This window comes from Pristiophorus japonicus, chromosome 17 (genome assembly GCF_044704955.1).
Source record: "Pristiophorus japonicus isolate sPriJap1 chromosome 17, sPriJap1.hap1, whole genome shotgun sequence".
Taxonomy (NCBI): domain Eukaryota; kingdom Metazoa; phylum Chordata; class Chondrichthyes; family Pristiophoridae; genus Pristiophorus; species Pristiophorus japonicus.
The window spans coordinates 23,258,452-23,272,138 of NC_091993.1; the positions used below are offsets into that span (position 1 = coordinate 23,258,452).

At 44.5% G+C, this 13,687-nt stretch overlaps 1 protein-coding gene across 1 annotated transcript in view; it reads left to right on the top strand.

Moving 5' to 3' along the window:
- Positions 1-4,255: 4,255 nt before the first annotated feature.
- The window catches only part of LOC139227605 (perilipin-3-like), a 46,624-nt gene continuing 37,192 nt past the window's right edge, over positions 4,256-13,687 (top strand). Inside the window, exon 1 of the mRNA XM_070858480.1 lies at positions 4,256-4,586. Coding sequence (XP_070714581.1) covers positions 4,301-4,586 — 286 coding nt within the window. The 5' untranslated portion in view covers positions 4,256-4,300. The remainder of the gene's footprint in view (positions 4,587-13,687) is intronic.

The following is a 13,687-nucleotide window of genomic DNA, read 5'->3' on the forward strand; positions in this document are numbered from 1 at the left end:
CAAATATAACTTGTGTCTCACTACTTTTACAGGAGAACTTCATAAAGAGATTCAGCAGCCTGTTGGCAGTAAGTTCGACTTGTGACATCTTCTACAATGCTTATAACAACACCAAGGGAAAATACGCTATAGTCGCATCGGTTTGCGAGGTTTCTGAGAGAGGAATAAAAAGAACTACAGTTCTAGCTCTGAAGAGCATGCAGCCAGTTCTTCAGAAACTTCAACCTCAAAGTAAGGAGATACGAGTTGTGGTGTCAACCTTGTGCTCAGTCTGTGAATCTGCCTGAACTGTATTGTCTTGCTTTCTATCTCAAGTGTATGTACCATCATGGTAAAATGGCTAACAAACTCAGTGTAGGGAATTGTGGGTACATGCTGCAAGTTATTAGAACGTCAACACACTGATGACCTGTGAACTGTCAGTGAATCCGTGCCCTTTTTATGCTCTTGATATAAAAAAAAGACTTGCATTTATATTGTGCCTTTCACAATCTCCGGATATCCCAAAGTGCTTTATAGCCAATGAAGTACTGTTTTTTTTTGAAGTGTAGTCACTGTTGTAATGGGTTATGTTGGCAAGGCTGGCATTTATTGCCCATCCCTAGTTGCCCTGAGACAATGGTGGCGGTCCATCTCGTCGCACCGCTGCAGTCTTTGTGATGGTGGTGCCTCCTACAATGGTGTTACACCGAGATTTCCAGGAATCTGACACCGCGGCGATGAAGGAATGGTGATACATGTCCGAGTGTCTGACTTGGAGATGATGGTTACATGGCATTGCAGCTCTTCACCTTTCTGCTGGTGGGTCATGCTGCTGAAGTAACCTTGGTGACGAGTTGCTGCAGAGCACCCTGTAGATTGTACATCCTGCGCCCACACTTCTCTAAAGGAGGGCTGCACCTGAAACTACCAATTTCAACTTCAGTAGTCAAAGATTTTCTGAATGGTTCCAACCTGTGCAACTTCTGATCAGTGTATAAACTTTGGAAGCCAAATTCAAGCCAAGCGTACTGAAATCTAGTGGCAGGAAATCAGAAAAATGGCACTTAGCAAAATCATTACTGACTTTTTTTTTCCAAAAATATACTTTATTAATATAAAACTTTCACAATACATTGGAAAATAGTTCAGTACCTTGCGGTCAGCAATTCCATGCAATTCATTTGGATGCTGACAGCAGTTCCATACTAGCGTGCATTTCATGTCAAGGTACAGTTTAGTACAATCCATAAATCACGTTACATGTAGTACTGTGCAAATGAGGGTATTACTTGGAGCAGATAAGAACAGGTTTACATTACATTCCAGGATCCATTTCAATACCGATCACGAATCACGTTACATGTAGCACTATGCAGATGGGAGCAGTACACGAATGGATGAGAATACATTTACATTTCTTTACAAGTTACTAAACAGTGCAGAGACTTTCATTATACATGGCACAACACGGGTGTTTTTTCAAAATCATTACTGACATAGCTTGGCTATGGAGCCCCTCTGGCTGGAAGGAGTACTACAGCCACTATGGTATTCAATTGTGTATCCATCACTCCTCCAAGTCAATAGTTGGCTGAATGGAAGAAAACACTAAAATCACTGAGTTTGACTCTTTAAACTGAATCAAAGTAAGAACTCCAAAAGAGAATTTTGGTAATGACCGATAAATTTTGGCCAGTAGTAATTACCTTCCAATATTTGAGCTTACTTGATTAAAATGTACAGAAACGTTGCCCAGTAACAAAGAACCAACTGTACAGACTTTGTTTTGATAACATTATACAGTATAAACATTTCTCAGTTAAGGGGCCTGGTTTGCGGCCTGCCCACAGATCTCTTCCAGTATAGCTATATACCTACCCACCATAGCATGTTGGAGAGTAACCCAAGACTACGTTTCCCTTCTAGTGTCCGCTGTGGCTCAGTGAGTAGCACCCTCACCTCTGAGTCAGAAGGTTGTGCGTTCAAGTCCTCTTCCAGGCTGGCTGATGCAGTGCTGAGTGAGCGCTGCACTGTCAGAGATGCCGTCTTCCGGATGAGATGTTAAACTGAGGCCCTGTCTGCTCTCTCAGGTGGACGTAAAAGATCCCATGGCACTATTTTGAAGAAGAGCAGGGGAGTTATCCCCAGTGTCCTGGCCAATATTTATCCCTCAATCAACATCTCTAAAACAGATTATCTGGTCATTATCACATTGCTGTTTGTGGGAGCTTGCTGTGTGCAAATTGGCTGCCACGTTTCCCACATTACAACAGTGACTGCATTTCAAAATTAGCTGTAAAATGCTTTGAGACGTCCGGTGGTCGTGAAAGGTGCTACATAAATGCAAGTCTTTCTTTAAGATTAGTTCTTGGCTTTCAGCTTTTTTAAGTTTAGATGATTTCTACTTCTATGTTACAAGCACTGTATGCTGTTGGTAAAGATATCAGTCTTCTTTCCTTCTTTTTGCAACCCGCCCACCAGCTCTCTTCCCCCAAACTTGCAGTCAAAGTAGGCAAAAGTCTTCAAGCTGTATTTCCCTTGTGTACTTTCCCCCCCTTAATTACTATTGTAAAAGATACGCTCCTTCATTCTGACTTCAAGATAGAATTCCCCAGTCCCCCATCAGCACCTTGTTTTTTAAAATTTATCAAAATGGTAATTGTCTTGAAATATCACGTTTCTGTAAATGAGAAGTAAAGATTTAATCATTCAAGAAAACTTCTCAGTGCAAATGTGTTACGCTACAAAACTTGCAGAATAACGGCCCGCAGTGCCAGTCTTTGAGCATTACCAGGCATATAGTGCAATGCCCAAAGAACTTTGGTATATGGTTATTCGAGTCGCTCCACTCATGCGATGACCAGGAATATTATGGTTTACAGTTGCAGTTGCCAATGATTATGCTTGTAAAGGACTTGACCATCTCGAGAAGGCGTTTCCTGTACTTCATGAGGACTCCACAAAAGTGAGTGTCTTGTCTTTCATTATGGTCACGGGTTTGAAAATAAAACTGTTGCTGGGGAGTAAGAAAGGTTTCTGTTGTTGTAAGAGAGTTTTACTAAAGCTTAAGGTTATTTTTTTTTTTTAAAGTGCTCCTTATTAGGGTTTCCGTACACTTCAAAAGTCAGTGTATGTGCTGAAATTGAGAAGGGTTTTACTTCATACTCAATAGATGAACATACACTTGGGTCATAAAAACAGAAAATGCTGGAAATACTCAGCGGGTCAGGCAGTATCTGGAGCGAGAAACAGAGTTAACGTTTCAGGTCGATGACCCCGCGTCAGAACTGGAAAAACTTGGAGAGAGGCAACAGGTTTTTAAGCCGGTATAGGGGCAGGGAAAGGGACGAGGGGAGGAATGAAGGAAAAGGAAGGTCTGTGAGAGGGTGGAAAGCAGGAGTGACGATGGTGCAAGGCAAAAGGAGGTGGTAATGGGACAAGTTAAGAAACAAAAGATGAGTCTAGATAGGGTGTAAATGAAGATGGTAGAATCATCAACAGCTGCCGTGTGGAAGAGAGAACAAAATAGGGGCAGCGTTATGATTTGAAACCTGCTGCATCGCTAACTTTTACCAATTCTGACAAAGGGTCATCAACATGAAACCTTAACTCTGTTTCTTTCTCCACAGACGCTGAGTATTTCTAGCATTTTCTGTTTTTATTTCAGATTTCCAGCATCCGAAGTATTTTGCTTTTATACACTTGGGTTAAATGGGTCCATTTATAACCAATTCAATCAGAATAAAAGTGCATCTTTTCTACACTTAAGAACATACTTGTTGCGAAAAAAAGATTGCAAAAATACAGAGATATCAACAAAAAGTTTTGCGGGAGGGGTGGGGGGGAATGGGTGTTGGGGAGATGTTTTGGGTATAACCCGTGTCACGCTTGACACTGATGGATTTCTTCTACATTTTCTGTTTGGTTCAATCACCAGCATTTGCACGTAACGTGCCGTAACCTATAGGCCTACGGACCAAGAGCTGGAAGGTGGGATTAGGTTGGATAGCTCTCGGTCGGCCGGCGCAGACAGGATAGGCGGAAAAAGGCCTCTTTCCGTGCTGTAAATTTCTATGATTTTGCCCTTTCTTTTTCTAGAGCTCTGGCCTGATGGAACTTTTCCTCGCTCCAGTTTCCCTTGTGTTTTATGCGGCGATACTTGGATTGAGCTTGAGTTGAGGAGAGCAGAAGGGTCGTGTGACATGCCGTTGAGGAATTTAGAAACTTGTACTTTAAGCAGGGCTAGTGCCAAGTTCATTGAAGTAGTTCTTCATTCATTCATCCAAGCAAGCTGTTAACTGGGATTTCCATTGAGGTAATGTCGGTGTTGATATCTTTGCAGATTGCAGCCCATGTGAGAGAAATGGCAATTCGGAAACTGAAGGACATGCGCGATAAAGTCACCAGTCCTATCCTTCATGTCTCTGACAAAGCAATAAATGTGGTGACCTACAGAATGGAGAAAACGAAAGGCTTAGTTGATGAAAGTGTAACTTCTGTCCTAAGTAGTGGATTTGGAAGATTAATAACCGATGGAGTAGATGGTGCTTTATCGAGATCTGAGCAGTTAGTTGACTCTTGTCTGCCAAATGAAGATGGGAGCGGTAAGAATCCTCTATCTTCAGTTTTTTTGCATCAATCACTAATTCCTTATGTCTGACCTCAAGACTACATGGATAACAGGTTCAATAGTAAACTTTCAAAAGCGAATTGGATAAATACTTGAAAGGGGAAAAAAATTACTATGGGGGAAGAGGGGAGTGGGATTAATTGGATAGCATTACCAAAGAGGTGGCACCGGCACGATGGGCCAAATGGCCTCCTTCTGTTCTGTGCTGTACTGTTCTGTGATTGTATGTGGCATTTCACATCAGTCCATAGTCTCTAGTACCGTTCTTTATCATAAATCCCTGGGAGGAAAAATAAATCTATTGACCTCCCACTAGAGGGTGCTGTCTTCCAGGAATCAAGTACAACTGATCCGACTCTCTCATTACATGTGGGCAAAATGAGCCTTCAGCATTCACAGCTTTCCCCTTACAGATTTTGTCTAGTAGCATTTACTGAACATTTTGCCATAATGTGTGTAGTACAGGTGCGGCACCCACAATCTAGAACCCTTGGGACCGAGGCCGTTTCGGATTCCGGGCTTTTCTGGACTTTCGATTTGCTTTCTGACCCCAGGTATTTCCGGATTTCGGAACGTCAGGGGCGGGCTGCACCTGTATGAGGAGCTCGGGATAGCTCTTGTTCTTTTTGTTTCCCACGCCGCTGTTTCCTTACTGTATTTCTGTACAGCCGCATCCAGGCCTTGCAGACGGGGCTGACAGCCGTTCAGTTGCTACGGCGACAGCTTGAGGAAAGCATTCAAATCAGTTGAGATCGGCAGAAGAAATTGGAACAACGACTCTATAATGCGCTACAATCTACCATTTGTATCCCACTTTCTTTTCTTTTGGCCTCCTAGATTTGCCTCGCTCGACTGCCACTGCCTGACCTCCGGGCCTCCACACCGGCCCGCACGACTACCTACTCAGCGGGGCTGGCGAGGAGCTAGTTACGCGGGCAGGGGCCCCTGCCGAGTAGGTTGTCGGGCGGGCTGGCGAGGCAAGGCCCGAGGTCGGCAGAGTCCGGCCTCCGGAACATTTTTCGGATTCCGGATTCTGGACGGCACTGCCACCGATCGCCTCGGATTCCGGAGCTCCGGATTCTCAACGCAGCACCTGTACACAAATTGAGAGCTTGTCCAGTCAAAGACCCCACTGCACTGGGACCACCGTGGCTCAGCTGCGCTGACCAACCTTTTCAACAGGTGGACAAAGCCCAGAAAGCTCTCCACTGTGCAGGAAGGCTGCAGTTCGGCTTCACTGTGTGTACGCTGCTGTGATTTGGCTCCTGCACTCAGTGAGACAGGATCAGAGGTGGCAGCTCAAGAATGTAAATCACCATTGCTAAAATGCAGCCTTTAAAGGCGCTTTTGATGTTGTCGAGACTGTCTGAGGTCATAGGCTCCAGTCACAGGATCAGAAGGAGGCAATTCAGCCCCTCGGGTCTGTTCCGCCATTCAATTAGATCACGGCCAATCTGTATCTTAACTCCATCTACCTAGCTTGGTTCTATAAGCTTTTAACACCCTCGCCGATCCCCAGCCTCAACAGCTTTATGAGAGAAGGAGTTCCAGACTGCTACTATCCTGTGTGTGAACAAATGCTTCTTGACATCACTGAATGGACTAGCTCTAATTTTAAGGTCCCTTGTTCTGGACTCCATCACCAGAGAAAACAGTTTCTCTCTATCCACCCTATCAACTCCTTTAATCATAAACAAGATTAGATCACCCCTGAATCTTCAATGCTAAAGAGAATTCAAACCTAGTCTCTGCAATCTGTCCGAACGTAACCCTTTTGAAGAAATGAAGAACGGTAGTATTGTTGGAGGCGTTGTCCTTTGGACTTGACATTAAACCAAGGCCCTGTCTCTGTGCAGATGGACATGAGATCAGGTCGTAGTAATCGAAGAAGAACAGGAGTTCTCGAGTCCTGACCAACATTCCTCCTTCCACCAACACCACCAAAATTAAATTATCCAGTCATTTGTTCATTTACTGTTTCTGGGATCATGCTTTGTGCCAATTAGCTGCTGTGATTGCCAGCACTTCAAAAGCAATCCATGGGAGGAATTGTAACTTCAAACAACAGTCAGGTTGGGGTCGCGTGGGAAGTTAGTGTTAAAGATCTGAGCCTGCCTCCAACCCGCCCACTTCCGATTTTAACGTAAGCGGGATGCGGTGGGGGGGCGGGCAGTCTATCGCATCCAGGAGGTGGGTCATCCATTTAAATATTATAAGGCTGGAAGTCTCTGCTTTAACCTCCATTTTGAATTTAACTTTAGCTGGTCGGGTTTTGCGGGCCTCGTGAAACCCCCCAGCTAAAGTAAGGTGGGGGCTGCTGAATTCAGGAAGTAAGTGTCTTTATACTTGCTTCCTGGATCCAGCACCCCCAACCTACCCTCTGTGATCGGTGTGATATCTTCAGTAAATACACAAAGCTTGCATAAAATGGCTGGGAATAAGAACTGGCTTTATTGTTGTTACATCAGTAGTCCACTAGGTGGCTCTACAACACTTCTCCCTCCTTATTGAAGAAGTTAATTATAACAAATAATCATTATACATAACTTGCATGGTATACACAACTTTTGGTATACATTTCTCAAATGGAACCCATTTTATGTTTCCAAATTCTACTATAGAATTCTGTCACACAAACAAAAGATATGAACTTATTTTCCATATCTACAGATTAAACTGAACTACTTGTTTTCTGTTTCGAAGAGGGTACCTTCTTCCTTGAACAGAACTTTCCAATCTTGTTGTAGGACTTTGACTCATTCTAGGCTGAGTCTGAGGAGAGGTTTTCTCCAATGGCTGACCTTGATCTACATGTGGACTCTACACTTTCAGACTGTTTGTCTACCTGATTCGGACTCGGGCTTAAATTCTGACTTTCTCTTAGACTTGTTCCTAGTACATCTGATGTAGGATTTGCTACTGGTACTTTACTTGTAACAAGATTATCTGACTCATCAGAATAAATTGAATCATCCCAATTTCAACTCCTTTCACATCTGCTGGTAAGCTATGATCAATGTGAACAAACCTAATTTTTCCATGATCAAATATCTTTGACAACATTTGGTTGCACTACCAATCTCTTCAGCTGTGACTGGTAGCTCATCAATGTATGAGAAATAGAATACTTCTTCCCTATTGGGTGTTACCTGTGATGAGGATAGCAATCTGGACATAGCATCAGCATTACTGTGATCAGCTGATCATCTGTACTCAACGTCATATGTATATCCAAAGGTGGGCAGCGGAAATGCTACAAGGACACCCTCAAAGCCTCCCTGATAAAGTGCAACATCCCCACTGACACCTGGGAGTCCCTGACCCAAGACCGCCTTAAGTGGAGGAAGTGCATCCGAGAGAGCGCTGAGCACCTCGAGTCTCAACGCCGAGAGCGTGCAGAAACCAAGCGCAGGCAGCGGAAAGAGCATGCGGCAAACCAGTCCCACCCACCCCTTCCCTCAATGACTATCTGTCCCACCTGTGGCAGAGTCTGTGGCTCTCATATGGGACTGTTCAGCCACCAAAGAACTCACTTCAGGAGTGGAAGCAAGATCCTCCACTCCACTGCCTTTTGAAACATCTCACACTTGTGAGCAGTCACTCGTACTCCATGCTTCTCTAGCCGTTTGAGCACTTCATTCAACACCTTATCATGGATTTGCCTGTTTAGTGCTGAAATGAGTATGTCATCTAAATAACACATTACCCCTTCAAACCCTTGCAAAATTTAGTTCATCACCCCTCAGAATATGGCGGGGGCGGAAAGCACTCCAATGGTAGCCCATTGAACTGATATAGGCCTAGGTTAATATTTATAGTCAAGCATGACTTGGACTCATCTAACTGAAGGTGTAGGTAGGCATTTGATAGTTCTAACTTTGAAAAGATCTGGCCACCTGTCTGCTGTGAGCACACCTTCCACATTTGGCAACATATTAGGTAGATTACCCTCTAGAAACTGGTTTATGGTTACCTTATAATCACCACACAACCTTACCTTACAATCTGACTTAGGTACAACAACAATGGGTGTAGCCCAATTACATAGATCTACCTTCGAGATAATGTTCTAAGTTTCTAGTCTTTTGAGTTCTTGCTTAACTTTCTCCTTGAGTGCGTATGTTACGGGGCATGGATGCTGTAAACTGGTCTAACGTCCTTCTGCACTCTGACAATCACCTTGAAGTCTTGGATCGGACTGCCTATTTCACGGAGCACCTTCGGATGCTGCTTGATGACATCATCTTTCAATGCAAATTTCGCTTCCACATGCAAAATCTCACTCCAATCCAGCTTCATTGATCCCAACCAATTTCTTCTTAGTAAGGCAGGCTTGTCTCCTGCCACTGCTAATAGAGGCAAGCCCTGATACTGATCCTTGTATTTCACTGGTATGGTGACACTTCCTACTCCAGGGATTGGCTCTCCTGAGTAGCCTCGCAGCTCTACCTTCAAATTCTCTAGTCGCAAATCACGCAACTTGTCACGATATAGCGATTCCGATACTTTGGTCACGAATGCAACAGTGTCGACTTCCATGGCTATCCTGGTTCCTGTGATGTCTACTTGGATGATGATACTTTGCAAATCGTTGAGATACCTTTGTGCTCCTGATGATGTGTATCTCCAGAACCTCCTCGTCTTGCTGCTTATCTTCAATGCTTTGTAGTCTCTGGCGATTTCTACTTGTAGCATTGCCAGTCGGTTTATGCTTCTGTTGGCACGCCCAGTTTTCTTGCACTAGAAACACTCTGCCTTCACATATGGACAGCTTTGAGCAATGTGTTGTCCCAGGCACTGATAGCACAACTTCAATATACTGTTACCTTGGCCAGTTGCTGAGGCCTTGAGGCCCACCTGCCTTTTACTTTTAGCCTGCAGCCGATTCACCTCGGTTATCTGATGACTGGAAATGGCGCGAAATTCTCTGGAGTATTGATCGGTCATGTCCATTGACACAGCGGTCTGAAAAACTAAATCAAAAGTCAAGTTAGGGCAATTGACTTCTGATTTCATTTTTCAACCCACAAACAAAGCGGTCAGGCAAAGCTCGATCCTAAAAGTTTCCGAAATGACAGTGAATGGATAGCTTTTTTAAAACTACAGTGTACTCACTAATACCCTGCTCACTTAATTGATCGTGTGTTCCAAAATGATAACTTGCAGCAATTTCTAAGAGCTCAGGAATGTAGTGCTGTTCTAACTTAGTTAGAATCTCCTTCAGTGGCATGTCCTTTGGCTAAAAAAAACAAGCCTGAAGGCTCTGAGTCAAAATGCAAGGAGCATTCGTAATAAGGTGGATGAATTAACTGCGCAGATAGCTGTTAACGGATATGATGTAATTGGGGATTACGGAGGCATGGCTCCAGGGTGACCAAGGCTGGGAACTCAACATCCAGGGGTATTCAATATCCAGGAAGGATAGACAGAAAGGAAAGGAGGTGGGGTAGCATTACTGGTTAAAGAGGAAATTAATGCAATAGTAAGGAAGGACATTAGCTTGGATGATGTGGAATCTATATGGGTAGAGCTGCGAAACACCAAAGGGCAGAAAACATTAGTGGGAGTTGTGTACAGACCACCAAACAGTGGTAGTGAGGTTGGGGATGGCATCAAACAGGAAATTAGGGATGCGTGCAATAAAGGAAGAGCAGTTATCATGGGTGACTTTAATCTACATATAGATTGGGCAAACCAAACTGGTAGCAATATGGTGGAGGAGGATTTCCTGGAGTGTATAAGGGATGGTTTTCTAGACCAATATGTCGAGGAACCAACTACAGAGGAGGCTATCCTAGACTGGATCTTGTGTAATGAGAGAGGATTAATTAGCAATCTTGTTGTACAAGGCCCCTTGGGGAAGAGTGACCATAATATGGTAGAATTCTTCATTAAGATGGAGAGTGAAACAGTTAATTCAGAGCCTAGGGTCTTGAACTTAAAGAAAGGTAACTTCGATGGTATGAGATGTGAATTGGCTAGGATAGACTGGCGAATGATACTCAAAGGTTTGACGATGGATAGGCAATGGCAGACATTTAAAGATCACATGGGTGAACTACAACAATTGTACATCCCTGTCTGGCATAAAAATAAAATGGGGAAGGTGGCTCAAACGTGGCTAACAAGGGAAATTAAGGATAGTGTTAAATCCAAGGGAGAGGCATATAAATTGGCCAGAAAAAGCAGCAGACCTGAGGACTGGAAGAAATTTAGAATTCAGCAGAGGAGGACAAAAGGTTTAATTAGGAGGGGGAAAATACAGTATGACAGTAAGCTTGCAGGGAACATAAAAACTGACTGCAAAAGCTTCTAAGAAAAAAGACTGGATCGACTAGGCTTATATTCACTGGAATTTAGAAGAATGAGAGGGGATCTCATAGAAACATAAAATTCTGACGGGATTGGACAGGTTAGATGCAGGAAGAATGTTCCCGATGTTGGGGAAGTCCAGAACCAGGGGTCACAGTCTAAGGATAAGGGGTAAGCCATTTAGGACTGAGGTGAGGAGAAACTTCTTCACTCAGAGAATTGTGAACCTGTGGAATTCTCTCCCACAGAAAGTTGTTGAAGCCAGTTCATTAGATATATTCAAAAAGGAGTTGGATGTGGCCCTTACGGCTAAAGGGATCAAGGGGTATGGAGAGAAAGCAGGAATGGGGTACTGAAGTTGCATGATCAGCCATGATATTGAATGGTGGTGCAGGCTCGAAGGGCCGAGTGGTGTACTTCTGCACCTATTTTCTATGTTTCTATAGATATGTGAAGAGAAAAAGATTAGTGAAGACTAATGTCGGTTCCTTGCAGTCAGAATCAGGTGAATTCATAATGGGGAACAAGGAAATGGCAGACCAATTGAACAAATACTTTTGTTCTGTCTTCACTAAAGAAGACACAAATAACCTCTTGAAATTACTAGGGGACCGAGGGTCTAGCGAGTAGGAGGAACTAAGGGAAATCCTTATTAGTCAAGAAATGGTGTTAAGAAAATTGATGGGATTGAAGACCGATAAATCCCCAGGGCCTGCTAGTCTGCATCCCAGAGTACTTAAGGAAGTGACCCTAGAAATAGTAGATGCATTGATGGTCATTTTCCAACATTCCATGGACTTCGGATCAGTTCCAATGGATTGGAGGGTAGCTAATGTAACCCCACTTTTTAAAAAAGGAGGGAGAGAGAAAACAGGGAATTATGGACCGGTTAGCCTGACATCGGTAGTGGGGAAAATGCTGGAATCGGTTATTAAAGATGTAATAGCAGCGCATTTGGAAAGCAATGACAGGATCAGGGTGTATGGAGAGAAGGCAGGAGTGGGGTACTGAAGTTGCATGATCAGCCATGATCATATTGAATGGTGGTACAGGCTCGAAGGGCCGAATGGCCTACTCCTGCACCTATTTTCAATCTTTCGATGTTAACGGGAACAGGCACATTTTTCAAGGCTCCATACACCTCGGGAGTTAAGACTGGCCTTGAGGCCTTGTTGCACCACAACCTTTCGAAATTCTTTTTGCCCATGATGGACTGGCTTGCGCCCGTGTCCAGCTCCATTGACACCAGGAGTCCATTTAGTTCAACATTCAGCATTATCAGGGAACAATTCATGGTGAATGTGTGTACCCCATGTACCTCTGCCTCCTCGATCTGAGGCTCTGTTTCGTCATGATCCTCCTCTGCAACATGGTGGTTTGCAGGTTTAACAGGCTTAGCAGCTCGCCTGCACACTCGTTGGAGGTGTCCCATTGTTCCACAGCCCTTGCAAACGTATCCTTTGAATCAGCATGAATGGAAACGATGATCACCCCCGCAGTGCCAACAAGGTGTTAATGTCCTTGACGGTGGACTCTGAGACATCTGCCGATATGCAGCTGCAGGTATGTGTGACCTGCCCTGTACGTTACGATTTGAAAACAACATCACTTTGCTCGCAGTACTTGTAGCAGCACTTGTGTGCTGAGACATTTGCTTCATATTGTCATTGGTGGCTATGAACGCCTGGGCTATCACTATGGCCTGACTCAAGGTTGGGGTCTCTACAGTCAAAAGTTTGCGAAGTATGGTTTTGGGTCAATGCCAAGTACGAAAAAGTCTCTGAGCATGTGCTCCAAATGTCCTTCAAATTCGCAATGTCCTGCAAGGTGTCTTAGCTCGACGACACTTCTTGGCCTTCAGAACTTTTGTAGGTGTAGAACATCAGAACGCTTTCCTTCGGGTTCAAATGCTCTTGGACCAGTGTGCACAAATCGTCGTACGATTTCTCCGTGGGTTTCGCTGGAGCGAGCAGATTCTTTGAGGCCATACGTTGGTGCCCCACAGATGGTGAGGAGGATCGCCCTTCGTTTGGCAGTACTATCTAGTCCGTTGGCCATGAAGTATTGGTCGAGTCGCTCCACAAAAGTTTCCCAATCATCTCCCTCAGAAAATTTCTCCAGGATGCCCACTGTTCTCTGCATCTTTGGGTTCACCATCTGTATCTTGTTGCCAGTTGTTGTGTATGGAGAAAGAGTCAGACTGGACACTATGAGCTCAAAGTAAAGTGTGACTTTAGTCTTTTATTACAGGTCTCCAGAGTGCCTCTCCAACCTGTGAAGCCGCCTTAAGTACATGTGCTCCCAAGGGATTATGGGATCCCTTGGGACTCCGGGGGAATGAGCCCTCTGGTGGCTGTACAGAGTAAATACAAGTCCACATATATAACAGTCTGCCTCCCCAGCCACTCCTCCTGACCCCCCGATCTGTTGCTCCGGACCCCGATCATTACCAACACAACCCCCTCCCTCCCCACCCCTTGCCCCTGCTTCTCCTGACCCCGATCGTTGCCACGACCCCTCCTCTCTGCGGCCTAGTGTCACAGGCCTATCCCAGCCCGCAGCCAGCCAGCCTCTCCATCTGGCTGGCTGCGGGGGGGGGCTGCAGGGGTAACTGAGATCTCTAATGGAAATCAGACCCCGCCATTAAAACATTCTGAGAATGCAGCAGGGGAGTGCTTCATAAACGCTCCTTGTTTTATTTTCTGAAATAAAACAGAACCAGAGACGAGTTCGAATGCAATCGAAAATAATGTTCTGGCTTTC